This window comes from Cervus elaphus, chromosome 5, assembly GCF_910594005.1.
Source record: "Cervus elaphus chromosome 5, mCerEla1.1, whole genome shotgun sequence".
NCBI classification, from domain to species: domain Eukaryota; kingdom Metazoa; phylum Chordata; class Mammalia; order Artiodactyla; family Cervidae; genus Cervus; species Cervus elaphus.
The window spans coordinates 85,838,617-85,852,007 of NC_057819.1; the positions used below are offsets into that span (position 1 = coordinate 85,838,617).

Consider the following 13,391-nt stretch of genomic DNA (forward strand, 5'->3'; position numbering starts at 1 on the left):
GGGGGCGGGGCGTCCGGACGCGGAAGCGGAGCGGCTCACGTGGGGGACGGCGCCGGCGGGAGTGAGTGCCCCTGGGGACGCAGCCCGGGCATCGACCATGGCGCTGTCCCCGGCCGCCGGGGCCGCGACCTGGCGCTGCTGCGGCCACCTCCTCACGCGTCCTTTCTCCCAAGCGACGCGGCGCGGGGCGCGGCCAGGCGGGGAGGAGCTCGGCCGCCTGCCCCTGGATGACCTGGGGTCGGTGCCGCGGCCGGCCGGGGGCCTGGAGCTCCTGTTTGGCCTGTCCCCGTGCCTCCTGGCGCTGCGGGCCGCCCGCCGCCGCGTCGCCCGGCTCCTAATCCAGGCCGGCAGGTCCGGGCTGGAGGGGCAGAGGGCTGAGCTGCTGCGCGCGGCCGAGGCGCGGACCATCCCGGTGTTGCGGCCCCGGCGGCGGGAGCTGGACGTCCTGTGCCGCCACCAGGTTCACCAGGGCGTCTGCATGGAAGTGAGCCCCCTGCGGCCCCGGCCCTGGGCCGAGGCCGAGGCCGAGAAGGCCCGACCAGGAGACGACCCCCAGCAGCTGTGGCTAGTCCTCGAGGGGCTGCAGGATCCCCGGAACCTTGGGGCCGTGCTGCGCTCCGCTCACTTCCTCGGAGTGGATAAGGTCATCACCAGCCGGAGAAACAGGCACGGACGCCCCTTATTCCCCGCGCGTCCCCATCTGGAGGCACAGCCGAGTTCCTAAGCACCTTGACCCTTGGGTGGTCCCTCAACCAGGCCTCCCCGACGCCAGAATTCTTACCCCCTAACCCGTGGGGTATGGGGGAGGGCACAGCACCGGGCCTGAGCTTACCCGGCTTCATATGGTGGCATGGGGAAACCTTGCAGCTGCCCGCTCACTCCAGTAGTCAGCAAGGCCAGCGCCGGGGCTATGGAGGTGATGGACGTGTTCTCCACTGATGACCTGGCCGGTTTTTTACAGGTAATGGCGAGGGGGAAGCGGGGGTGTGTCAGTAAAGGAGAAGAAATGAGCCAAGCTCAGTCTCCAAGGGCCTCCCGGCCAGCAGCTGAGGGAGGAGAGGGAGGGGGTGGGGGGGGGCGTGTTGGTATCGCTTCCTTGTTTGTTTAGTCACTAAGTCGTGACCACTCTGCGACCTCACGGACTGCAGCACGCCAGGCTTCCCTGTCCAAAGTATTGTGGCCATTGGAGCTTCAGCATTAGTCCTTCCAGTGAATATTTAGGATTGATTTCCTTTGGGATGGACTGGTTTGATCTCCTTGCAGTCCAAGGGACTCTCAAGAGTCTTCTCCAGCCCCACAATTTGAAGGCATTAAGTTTTCGGAGCTCAGCGTTCTTTATGGTCCAACTCTCGCATCCATACACGACTACTGGAAAAACTGTAGCTTTGGCTATATGGACCTTTGTAGGCAAAGTGATGTCTCTGCTTTTTAATATGCTGTCTAGTTTGGTCATAGCTTTTCTTCCAAGGAGCAAGCATCTTTTAATTTCATAGTTAAAGTCAGCATTTGCAGTGATTTTGGAGCCTCCAAAATAAAACCTGTCATTGTTTCCACTTTTTCCCCTTTTATTTGTCATGATGTAATGAGCCCAGATGCCATGATCTTCATTTTTTTGAATGTTGAGTTTAAGCCAGCCTTTTCACTCTTTCACCCTCCTCAAGAAGCTCTTTAGTTCCTCTTAGTTTCTGCCATTAGAGTGGTATCATCTGCATATCTGAGGTTGATGATATTTCTCCTGGCAATCTTGATTCCAGCCTGTGATTCATCCAGCCATGTAAATCGCTTTGAGAAGAGAAGGATCTGGAGTTTTAAAAAGCATACCTGGAGCAGAACCTGATGTTACGGACTTTCACTGCACTCCTTTCAGAGGCACACCTGTTGCTCCTCATGCAGGTTACTCAGTGCTTCACTGGCTAGGGGCTTCCTGAGAGCTCAGTTGGTACAGAATCTCCCTGCAATGCAGGAGACCTTGATTCGATTCCTGGGTCGGGAAGATCCGCTGAAGAAGGGATAGGCTACCCATTCCAGTATTCTGGCCTGGAGAATTCCATGGACTGTAGGTCCATGGAGTCTCAGAGTCGACATGACTGAGTGACTTTCAGTTCACTGCCTAGTAAGTAAAATGTTGGTTGCTCAGTATGTCCAACTCTTTGGGACCCCATGGACTGTAGCCCGCCAGGCTCCTCTGTCCATGGAATTCTTCAGGCAAGAATAATGGAGTGGGTAGCCATTTCCTTCTCCAGGGGATCTTCTCAACCCAGGGGATCAAGCCCAGGTCTCCTGCATTGCAGGTAGGTTCTTTACCATATGAACTGCCAGGGAAGCCCATCTAGTAAGTAGGTCTTCAGTAAATGTTCACTCCTGAGAAACCAGTGGTTCCTGCTTCATCCTGTAGGGAAGCAGTTTGAAAGGCTCTTTGGACAAGGACTAGTCTATCCCTTCCCCCTGGTCCCTCCCACACACGAAGAAACAAACAAAAGAAACCCCCCAAACCACTACCACCAGCAGCATCATCACCACCACCAAAAAAACCCGCTTTGATGTTTACGAAGGAAGGGGCTGCTGCGGCTGCTGCTAAGTCGCTTCAGTGTCGGCTCTTCGCGACCTTAGCAAAACCCCTGGTCCATCAGCATTTGTCTTCAGCTGTGCTTCCCTTGCTGGACACAAGGGGGCAGTATTGGCCCGTGTTTAGCAGTTTCCCTGCCCATCCCCCAGGGCCCCTCAGTCCTTGGGTCCCTTTTCGGTACATACTCATTTCTTGTTTGTCACATGCAATCTGATGGTTTTAAATTGCCTTTTAGATTCGAATGCCTCCCAAATATATATCCTTCTGGGTTTTGCTCCTGAACCTCAGATTCACATATCTAGTTGCCTACTCAACAGCTCTTTTTTCTGTCTAATGGGCATTTCAAACAAGATTTCCAAATGTTCCTGTTCCTTTTGCAGATTTAGCCAGCTCACTTGATGGCAGCTCCTCCTGCCTTCAGTTGTTTAGGCCTTGGCATCCTCCTCGGTTCTTCCTGCTCTCTCTCCCACATCCCACCTGTCTTACAAGGATGTGATTGTCCAGTCCTGCACATGCAGCTGACGACAAAGGTACAGGTAGTTCAGGTTTGACCCAGAGATTTAGAAAAGGATTTAAAATAAACGGATATTGTTAAGGCACCTCCTTTCATTTTTACCTTGACCTTATTTCCACATTCTGACCGTTTCTGACCATCTCCACTGTTACCACTGTGGTCCAAGCCACCAGCATCTCTGCCTGTACCACTGCAGAAACCTAACTGGTCTGCTTGTTTCTGCTCTCAACATAGACAGAGTGATTCTGTAGAGACGTAAGTTAGACCATGTCACAGCTTCTCCGCCCAAAACCCTTCAAAGGCTTTGTCTCTCTCAGAGTGAGGCTACACTTCAGTGAGGCATCCCTGATCACCCTACTGTGAGGCTGGGGTTTGGGCCTGTTTGGTTCATGGCCTTATCCCCAGTGCCGAGCACAGAGCCTATCCACTCTAGGTGCTTGATAACTACTGACTGAATCCAGCGGCTCAACGAGGGAATGACTAGATGGGCAAGGCCGGGCTCCTCCCGGCCAGTGCTCCGCTGAAGGACTGATTTCTCCTCCCCTTTCAGGCCAGAGCCCGGCAGGGCTGGCTCGTGGCTGGCACGGTGGGCTGCCCGGGGCCTGAGATCGCCCCGTCCTCCAAGATCCCCATCACTCGCTGCTTGGAGTTCTTATGGGACCGGCCTACCCTCCTCGTGCTGGGTAGGTAGATGTCCCTGCTCTTTGCCGAGATGCAAGCTTCCTGAGTGCCTTCCTGCCCAGCTGGGGCCTCTGTAACCCTCCGGCTCCCCTGCTCTGCAGGGAACGAGGGCTCTGGTCTTTCCCGGGAAGTGCAGGCCTCCTGCCAGCTTCTCCTCACCATCCTGCCCGGCCGGCAGCTGCCTCCTGGACTTGAGTCCTTAAACGTCTCCGTGGCCGCAGGTGAGTTTCCTCTCCCCTTCCTTCTCTCCCTCTGATCACATGCATACAGCTGCTTCAATTCACCCTAGATACCCTTCTCAATTTTTCTGTCTGAATTGCTTATATGTGCCAAATGAGGAAAATGTCTACACCTTTTAAAAAATTAATTTCTTTTGACTGCTCTGGGTCATCATTGCTGCCCAAGGGCTTTCTCTAGTTAAGGTGAGCAGGGGCCACTCTCTAGTTGCAGGCTTCTCATTGCAGTGACTTCTCGTTTGTGTGCGTGGTGCATGGGCTTCGTTGCCCTGCAGAGCATGTGGAATCTTCCTGAACCAGGAATGGAACCCATGTACCCTGAATTGGCAGGCAGGTTCTTAACCACTGGACCACCAGGGAAGTCCCCTACAGCCTCTTGAGGATGAAGTGAGGAAGTGCCTGGCCCATGGTCCCTCCTCTTTTCCATCTGTCTGTCTGTGCAGGAATCCTTCTTCACTCCATTTGCAGCCAGAGGAAGGGGTTCCCAGTGGAAGGGAGGAGAGAGCAACTTCCCCAAGACCCCCAAGATCCCTCGGCCGCATCTGAAGCAGCCAGTGTGGCTCAGCACCCAGGACCGTCCTCAGGATCAGAAGAGAAGAGACAAGACGGGGGCTAACCGGGACTGTCCACAGTGTCTGCCGGGGAGCCTCCGCACCCACACCCTTGAATGTGCTGGAATCTCTTGTGTTCTTATGAGTGTGCATCAGGCCTCTGTTTATAAACCGCTGTCCCCGGGAGCCCGAAGCTTTGTGGTAGAGACCACAGGAAGTTCAGTTTCCCATTTTTTTTGGACTTGCGGTTGGAGAGGGCAGCCTGTTCATTTCTACGCTGCGCTGGGACGGAGGGTCTCTTTCTTCCCAGGTCCCGCCTGGAAGTGAGGGGGCGTTTTGGACGTCAGAAGGGAATCAGGCAGCCCCATCCAGGGTCCTCTTCCTCTTGGACGGGTGTGAGAAGGCAGAGGGAAGCCCGGGGCACTCCTGTGAGCCAGATAGGTGCAAATCCAGGCTCAAACCCTGTGAGCACACGGCTTCATCTTTCTGTGTCTAGTGGCCGCCGTCTGCGCCTCTGCCCCAGGGCTGTTGTGAGGATCCAGTAAAACATCACTTGATATCCGGCAGGCACCCCTTCTTTCTGGTTCCTCCACTAGGTGGCAGCCTTGCTCTTTGGTCCACAGTTTCTTTGGGAAGCTTTCACAGCCACCCGGGGCGGTTCCTGGCTGTGACCCACCCCAGAGAGGCAGGGGAAAGATTAGCAAATACCTGCCAACTCACTGGCCCTCCAGTACCCGCCATGGGTGAGTCACCAGTTAGCCGGCCTCCATGGAAGGACCTGCCGAACCAGAGTTCTGGCCTTTGATTCTGGGAGGTGGTGAGGACCTTGCAGATCTGCCATTTATTGTACAACCCAGACAGATTCGGTCCTCCTCTCCCAGGCTCCCGTGAGTGGAGCAGAGGCCACTAGGATAAGTAGCTTAGAGCAGTCTTGGCTGCTCACTGGAACCACGTGGCAAGCTTTGAAAAACAGCTGACACCCCTCTCAGCCTGATGGAATTGGTCAGGGTGCGACATGAACATCCGACTTTTTTTAAAGGACTTTATCTATTTTCTCTTTTGGCCGTGCTGGATCTTTGCTGCTCGGGCTCTCTAGTTGTGGAGAGCAGGGGCGACTCTAGCTGCGCTGCACGGGCTTCAGTAGTTGTACAAGGGCTCAGTGGCTGCAGCTGCCAGCTCTGAGCACAGGCTCAGTGGTTGCAATGAATGGACTTAGTTGCCCCACGGCATGTGGGATCTTCCCGGATCAGGGATCGAACCCTCGTCCCCTGCATTGGCAGGTGGATTCTTTACCGCTGAGGCACCAGGGAAATTCCGAACATTGAATTTTTAAAGCTCCCCCAGATGGGTCTCAGTTGCAGCCCAGGCCAGGAACCGTTAGGTTTCTACTGATGTTCTGGGCTGGGTAACTTGTGAAGGCCTGTCCTGTACATTGTAGGGTGTTGAGCAGCATCTCTGGCCTCTGCCCACAAGGTGACGGTAAGCACCCTCTCTCCCCTGAGTTGTGACAACTGAAAACGTCCCCAGGGGGATGGAATCAGCCCTTGAGCTGCACTGCTTGGGAGCGCGGGTCTGGGGGATGGCCACCCGCGGCGCAGGTCCTGATGCTGTGACCTCAGCCAGTTCCTCAGCCTCCTGCTCGTCAATGGGCAGGGGTAATCCTGCCTCCCTGGGTGGCGGGGAGGGGAGATGGGGGAGAAGAACTCGGGGCCTTACAGGTTGTAGGTGCTTAGTAAGTAGTACTGCCCTGTTCTCTGTGGGATGGACTCATCTTGAATTCTAATGGTGATGCCAGTTTAGAAAGACACTGAACTTCAATTTTAAAAAGGCCAAAGATGGGACTTCCCTGGCGGTCCAGTACTTAAGACTCTGTGCTCCCAAGGCAGAGGGCCTGGGTTTGATCCCTAGTCATGGAACTAGATCCCATGTGCCACGCCTAAAGAGCCCATGTGCTGAAGCTAAGACCTGGTGCAGCCAAATTTTTTTTTTTTAAGTAGTATAATTCCAGCTGAATTGGGTTGTTGTACGGCAGAAAGCAACAGGACATTGTGAAGCAGTTTTCCTCCAGTTAAAAAGTGAAAGTGAAGTTGCTCAGTCGTGTCCGACTCTGCGACCCCACGGACTGCAGCCCGCCAGGCTCTTCCATCCATGGGGTTTTCCAGGCAAGGATACTGGAGTGGGTTGCCATTTCCTGCTCCAGGGGATTTTCCCAACCCAGGGATTTAACCTGGGTCTCTGCATTGCAGGCAGACTGTCGTCTGAACTACCAGGGAATCCCTCCAATTAAAAAGTAAATTAGAAATAAAAGGGACAAAGATGGCTTTAAAGTCAGAGCTTTTCCTCTCAAAAAGGAGGAGGAACCCCTCCTTCATACACTCCATAGATCTCCACCACACGGGTTTCCCCCGAGCCCTGTCCCTGACTGCCACACAGATGTGACCTCCATCCTCTCAGGTATACGACACCGCCTCCCGCATCACCTCTGCGCTCTCGGCGAAGAGGCCAGTGTGTTTGTTTTTCTTATTTTTTTCCAGCTGCACCACAGGGTAAGTGAGATCTTAGTTCCCCGACCAGGGATCAAGCCCGTGCCCGCTGCAGTGGAAGCACTGAGTCTTAACCTCTGCCCACCAGGGTGGTTCCCCTCGTGTGGTTTTTGACTGCGGCTATGCCTTAGCATCCTGGGGTCAGGGAATGGGAGGGTCACTTGAATAGTCCAGGTGTGCGGAGGTACCAGGCTCACTGAGTCAGCATCTCTTGGGAAGAAGCCAGACACCAGCATTTTTTTTTTAAGAACTGTCCAGCTGATGGCCAGTATACTGCCAGTTGGAGAATCACTGGCTGTCAAACTCCGGCATATGTCCAACTGCTTCCATACCGTTCACACCCGTGCTTTTGAGAGCATATCTGAAAGTTTGGGCCAAGCAAGCTTTTACCTGTCCCCAAGGTTCTTCAGAAGATGCTGGATCCAGCCCTGACTCTGGCTTCCTCCCTGGGCGGTGTCTCGGTTTCCTCATCTGTACAATGGGGATAATGCCATCTACACCTGCTCCAGCTACCCTCTCCCCAACAGGGAAGTTGTAAAGATTAAAAAGTGCTGTGTAAACTACAGGACTGTGTGCCCAGGACTGGTACATCATAATTCAAACCTGGATGTGAGGGTTCAGGTCAATGTGTCAACCCGAGTGGGCCACAGGGTGCCCAGATCCTTGGTCAGACATTATCCTGGGTGGTTCTGTGAGGGTATTTTTGGGTGAGATTAGCATTGCTGGGCTGAGTAAAGCAGATGGCACTCCCCTGTGTGGTGGGCCTTGTCCAGTCTGTTGAGGACCCCAGTAGAACAGAAAGGCTGACCCTTCCCCAAGTGAGAATATTCTGCCTGCCTTTTGGAAGTGAAACATGGCCTCTTCCTAGGTCTCAGGCCTGCTGGCCCTTAGATGGTTACGACGTCATCAGCTCTCCTGGGGTTTCCAGCCCTACCCTGCAGAACTTGGGGCTTCTCAGCCTCTGTAATCACATGACCCAACTCCTTATAACATATAGTGTGTGTGTGTAGGGTATGCATATATGTGTGTGTGTGCACGAACATGCATGCATGCTTGGTCATGTCTGACTCTTTGCAACCTCATGGACTAGCCCACCAGGCTCCTCTGTCCATGGGATTTTTCAGGCAAGGATACTGGAGTGAGTAGTCATTTCCTTCTCCAGGGATCTTCCTCACCCAGAGATCAAACCTGCATCTTGTATCTCCTGCATTGGCAGATTCTTTACCACTGTACTCCTGGGAAATCAAATATATATATATATAGAGAGAGAGAGAGAGAGAGAGAGGTTCTGTTTCTCTGGAGATCCCAGACTAATCGATCTGGTGGAAACAGGCTGAGGTGTCCTGGTGCTCCCCCCCATACTGGGGTACAGAATTGAGCTGTGCTCTCCAGAACTAAAGCTAGCATGGAGCCTAGAAGTAGGGGTGGGTGTTCTTGGGGTCCAGAGCCCTCTTCTGCCCACTGACCCCTCTGTGGTGTCCGGACCCCTCTCTAACCTTGGGCCTGCTGTCCGTCAGCTTTCTGAGTCCCAGGGGTCTGGGTCACCCCCAGGGCCACTCCCCTGGGGAAACAGCCAGGCCCAGGTGGCTCCTTCCTGCTTCTTCCCCCCAGGCAGCAGGCTGGCTGTCCTCGGGAAGACAGGTTCACTTGAACCAGAGGGAATTGCGGCTGTAATTACCTGCCCAGGACATACAGATACGTGGTAGTGTCATGCAACCCAGACACTCTCCAAATGAAGAAAACGCACCCGAGGCCAAGGATGAGGCCTGCTTCTCTGCGCGTGACCTCAGGTGCCAGGTACATGGAGGCTGCTCAGCTCAGCTGGTGTGGTTAAACCCCGGGAGCTGGGGCAGCTGTGGCCGTGGGTAGGAAGGCCAGCAGCGTCAGGGTGCGGCCAGAGGAGAGCGCGGCGGTGGCTGAGGCCAGACCTTGGCTGGTAAGCCGTGTGCGCTGTGAGTTCCAGCTCTGACACTTGGTGGTCGTGTCCTCAAGTGTCCTCTGACACTTGGTGGTCGTGCCAAGCCTTGGCTTTCCTCGTCTGTGAGTAGGCACAGCAACAGTGTCCAGGTGGGGGGGTCGTGCCCGTAAAGCCCCCGGCCCTGTGTCCTCAGACTTCGAGATGTTCTCTCAGCCGACATGGGCCGACCTAGAGGTCAGGACGTGGCCCTGCCCTCCCACCACCCTGGCCTCAGTTTCCCCAGAGGCTCTAGGACCCCTTTTAGCCACAACACACAATGGTTTACCGGGGAGAACAGAGGGAGCTGGGAGAGGCGGGGCTGAAATGACATTCCTAGGAGGTTGGGGTTGCCAGAGCACCCTGCCCCCTCCAGGGCTGGCATCTTTTTTTTTTTTTTTTCCTGCAGAAGGGTAAATTGCCAGTTCCCTCCCCCAGGCTGGGATCCTCAACTAGAGCCCCCCTACTACAGGGAGGGTGGGCGCCAGGGAGCCCCACAGTTTGTAAATGTAATCAACCTTGAGGTCTCTGACTTCCACAGGTGCAATTAGCATGCCCATCTGCTAATCCCTGATTAATGATGTTTACAAACACAGGACCCTGCTCTCAGAGCCGCTCAGCACCCCCCTCCGGGGCCAGGAGGCAGGGGTCTTCCGAGCATCGCCCCCCACCCTCCCCATGTAGCCCACCTCTTCAGGCCTCCCCACGCAACCCCTCTTCCATCCCCTGCCCCAGGCAGCGAGCAGAGCTGGAGATCCTTCCAGAGCCCTGGGCCCAGTCCTCACTGCACTCGGGTAGAGCAGAGGCCCCGTGAGATCGCAGGGAGCCCAGAGGCTGTGAGGCTGGGGCCTTGCTCTCCGTTCCCCCCAGTTCTGGAACTCCCGGGACAAGCGGTGTTGCTTTCACTCACCAGCCCAGTGCTGGCCCTGGGGCACACACGCCTCCCTTCCTGGAGGAGTGGGCCTGTCCCTGGCGCCCTGAGGCCTCTCCCCAGACGGGGCATTTCCAACCCTGCTGAGGACTGCCTGGGTCCTCTCATAGGCAAAGTTGCTAAAGCATCAGGAGCACACTTCTAGGGGACTTGCCTGGTGGTCCAGTGGTTAAGGACCTGCTTTCTAATGCAGGGGGCGTGGGTTCCATCCCTGGTCGGGGAACTAATATCCCACTTTGTTTTGTTTTTGTTGTTAAGTCGCTCAGTCATGTCCGACTCTGTGCAACCACATGGACTGTAGCCCGCTAGGCTCCTCTGTCCATGGGATTTCCCAGGGAAGAATACTGGAGTGGGTTGCCATTTCCTCCTCCAGGGGATCTTTCCAACCCAGGGGTCGAACCAAGTCTCCTGCATTGGCAGGCGGGTTCTTTTATCACTGAGCCACCACATGCCGCTGGGCAGCTAAGGCATTGCCCGCGACTGCTGAGCCTGTGTGCTCTGGAGCCCACGTGCCACAACTAGAGAACTTGTCCGCTGCCCGCAGACCTGCAGAGATCCCATAGGCAGCAACTAAGACCCCACTCAGCCAAATAAATGATTATTAACACACACACACACACACACACTTCTGAGTCAGACAGTCCTGGGTCCAAATACTGGGTCAGCCTCAGGCCCATCCCTTAACCTGATTTAATCTCAGTTTCTTCATCTGTGAAGTGGAGATAGGAACAGTACCTATCATAGGGGTCGTTGTGGGCATTAATGATGGGATGTATAAAAAGGACTCAGCACGGTTCCAGGGACACATTAGGTGCTCAATAAATGTAAACACTTTCAGGGCAGCAGAAGTAACAATAATGGTGATGACGATGATAGGAAAGGAGGTCTCTGAGCTCCAGGGTGTTTGGGGAGTCTCCTTCTCCTGCTGCCCCACCCCCCCACGCCCCTCTGGGGAGAAGGGCAGGTCCCAGCTCATTACTGGCGGGGGCTGGGGTGGAGGTGTCAGATTGGAATCCCTCCTGGGTCTGTTCGCAGCTTCTCTGTTTCATTAACACCTCCCTGGTGGTCTTCAGCTCATCCTGCTGGGGGAGGTGCTCTGGAAAGTTCCAAAGGCTTCCTCCCCAGCCCAGAGCTCGCTGCTCCACGCTGCTAGGTCTGTGCTCAGACAGGGTTTTATGTGGGAGAGTGGTGGCCACTGGCCCTGAGGCTGTCTCTGTCCCCCCCCGCCAGGGTCCTGGGGGCCTGGTCAGGGGGTCTAGCACCTGAAGCTGCCCCTTGCTCCCCAGCCAGCCTCTCCTCCCCAGAGCGTCCCACCCAGCCCAGCCACTTTTTCTTCCTTTTGGATCTCCATGACTGTGTGAACACGGCGTGGTCCTGGGTTCTCATCCTGACCCACCACTTCCTAGCTCTATGACCAAAGGCAAGTCGCTTTCCTCCAGGACGTCTATCCAGTTCTGTAAAATGGGGACACGAAGCCCACAGCCTGGAAGCCCACCGCCCGCTGAATCGGTCAGCTCTCCGCAATGGGCGGCCATTGTGATTTTACGGGGAGTGACAACTGCTCTCAGAACAATCACTCTACACCCCAGGACTTGATTTAGCCAGCTGGGGGGTCGGGGAGTGGAGGCCAGAGTCCCAAGGACCTGTCAGTTTCAAGGAAGCAGGAGAGGGCATGAGCTTTGCCCCGATGAATTGTTCCAGCTCCGTCCGCAGACTGGGAGAGGGAGTGGGGCTGGTCACTGAACTGGGACCAGGAGATTTATTCCTTGGGCTCTGGGAAGGCTGCTTCTAAACAAGGTTCCTCTCCACTACACTCCAAGAAGGCTTCTTATGGAAATGCCTGTCCTTCGCCCCCCTACTGCCCTCTCAGTCACAATGGTCCATTTCTGAGGACGCTCTTCACCAGCTGCGGTGGCCCCGGGGGAGGAGGGGCTCGGTTGGAGCAGGGGCTGGGCCCGAGCCCCTCTCCGCTTTCCCCCCTTCCCCAATCAGGCAGTCTAGTTGAACTTGACCCTTTCTGCTTTCTCCTGCCACCTCTCAGCCTCCTGGCCCCACTCTGATGCCCTGCTTTTTGCTGAGGTTTGTGGATGTCAGAACGGAGAGACTATGGAAACTGGTACCTTTTATGGTTTGTCTGTCAACTCAAAAACATGTCAGTGGGCTCAACAGTTTGCTTCAGAAAGAAGAAAATGAGAAGTCAGCAAACAAGGGAGGCAGTAACGGGGTGGCGGGGGGGCTTGCCTCCTTGCTAGCACCCTTAAGGCCCTTCCCCAGTCTCTCGGCCCCCAGAGTCCTCTGCAGACCCTAAGCACCCCCCACCCCCTAGGAAGGTCCACCCCGTCCTTGAGTCTTTGGAGCAGGAATTATTAATAACTTCCTAGGCCCCCCACATAGGGCCAGGCACTTACAGGGAGACGGGGCTAGTTTATAACCCATGAATGAACAAGCAAATAGGTCCTGAGGTCGGAGACTAATTGCCTCCTGCTTTTTGGTGGGGTGGGTTGTGGGGAGCAAATCTCTCAGCATGTTTCCAGCTGGCCCTGACCCTCCACTTTTCAGAGGCAAGATGCAAATAATCCTCCAGCCACAGCTGCTCTCGATTCTCTGAAACAAAGGAGCTCATGGAAGGCTGAGGGGACGCTCTGCAGAAGCCCTCAGCCCTTCGCCTCCCTGAGATCCATCGGTGCCCAGTCCCGGCATGGAAGCCCCTCCCCTTGATGGGGGTACTAGCTGTGGGGCCCGCACTGCCAGGGGCTGGATCTTGCTTAAATCGGAGCCCTGAGACCAACACACACCCCCCCCCACTCTCACCATGGTGGGTGTGGGACCCGGAAGCTGGCAGCAGGGCGATGATGTTGATGATGGGAATGATAATGATGATGACGGTGGTGATAGTACTAATGTTTATTATGTACGTGCCGTGTGCTAGCAGTTTTATGTGCCTCGTCTCCTTGGATCCTTTCGATGCTTTTGGGGCAGCCACCGTTACTACATTTGTTTTATAGATAGCAAACGGGCACGGAGGGGTTGAAGAACTTGCCCAAGGTCATGGTGGGGCAGTCAGAAGGATGTAGGAAGGAAGGAGGAGGAGAGGGCGGGGAGCCAGGGTGGGCAGGAGAGGACCTGCAGCCCAAGCATCCCCTCGGAGGCTGCCGCCGGGGAGGCCAAGCCGCAGGGTCACGCGGCCACCCTCCCCATCCCCAACACCAAGCCCCTCCACCCATGCAGCGCCCCGCCCTGTCTCCCCACTCCACTTCTCCCCGACTATCCTGACAAGCTCACAGTGGGGCACCCCTGTGCAGGGGCACCTCCACCCGCTCCCCACTCAGCTGTGGGTGTTAGGCTGGGGGTGGGCTGCAGTGGGTGGCTTGTCTCCTAGAGACGCCCAGACTTGGGTTTAAATCCTTCCCCTGCT

At 55.5% G+C, this 13,391-nt stretch overlaps 1 protein-coding gene across 1 annotated transcript; it reads left to right on the forward strand.

Annotated features, from left to right (window-relative positions):
- On the forward strand, positions 1-5,599 carry MRM1 (mitochondrial rRNA methyltransferase 1). The gene is made up of 5 exons (XM_043902941.1): positions 1-666; positions 868-961; positions 3,631-3,763; positions 3,863-3,982; positions 4,441-5,599. Exons 1-5 carry the CDS (start codon positions 98-100, stop codon positions 4,611-4,613), a joined length of 1,089 nt encoding a protein of 362 aa, XP_043758876.1. The 5' UTR covers positions 1-97; the 3' UTR covers positions 4,614-5,599.
- The last annotated feature ends 7,792 nt before the right edge of the window (positions 5,600-13,391 follow it).

Excerpts from the sequence above, each read along its gene's own strand:
- MRM1 (XM_043902941.1), top strand. The coding sequence starts at position 98 with ATGGCGCTGTCCCCGGCCGCCGGGGCCGCGACCTGGCGCTGCTGCGGC. Across the intron at positions 962-3,630 it reads ACCTGGCCGGTTTTTTACAG|GCCAGAGCCCGGCAGGGCTG; the intron begins GTAATGGCGAGG and ends CTCCCCTTTCAG. Across the intron at positions 3,764-3,862 it reads GCCTACCCTCCTCGTGCTGG|GGAACGAGGGCTCTGGTCTT; the intron begins GTAGGTAGATGT and ends CCTGCTCTGCAG.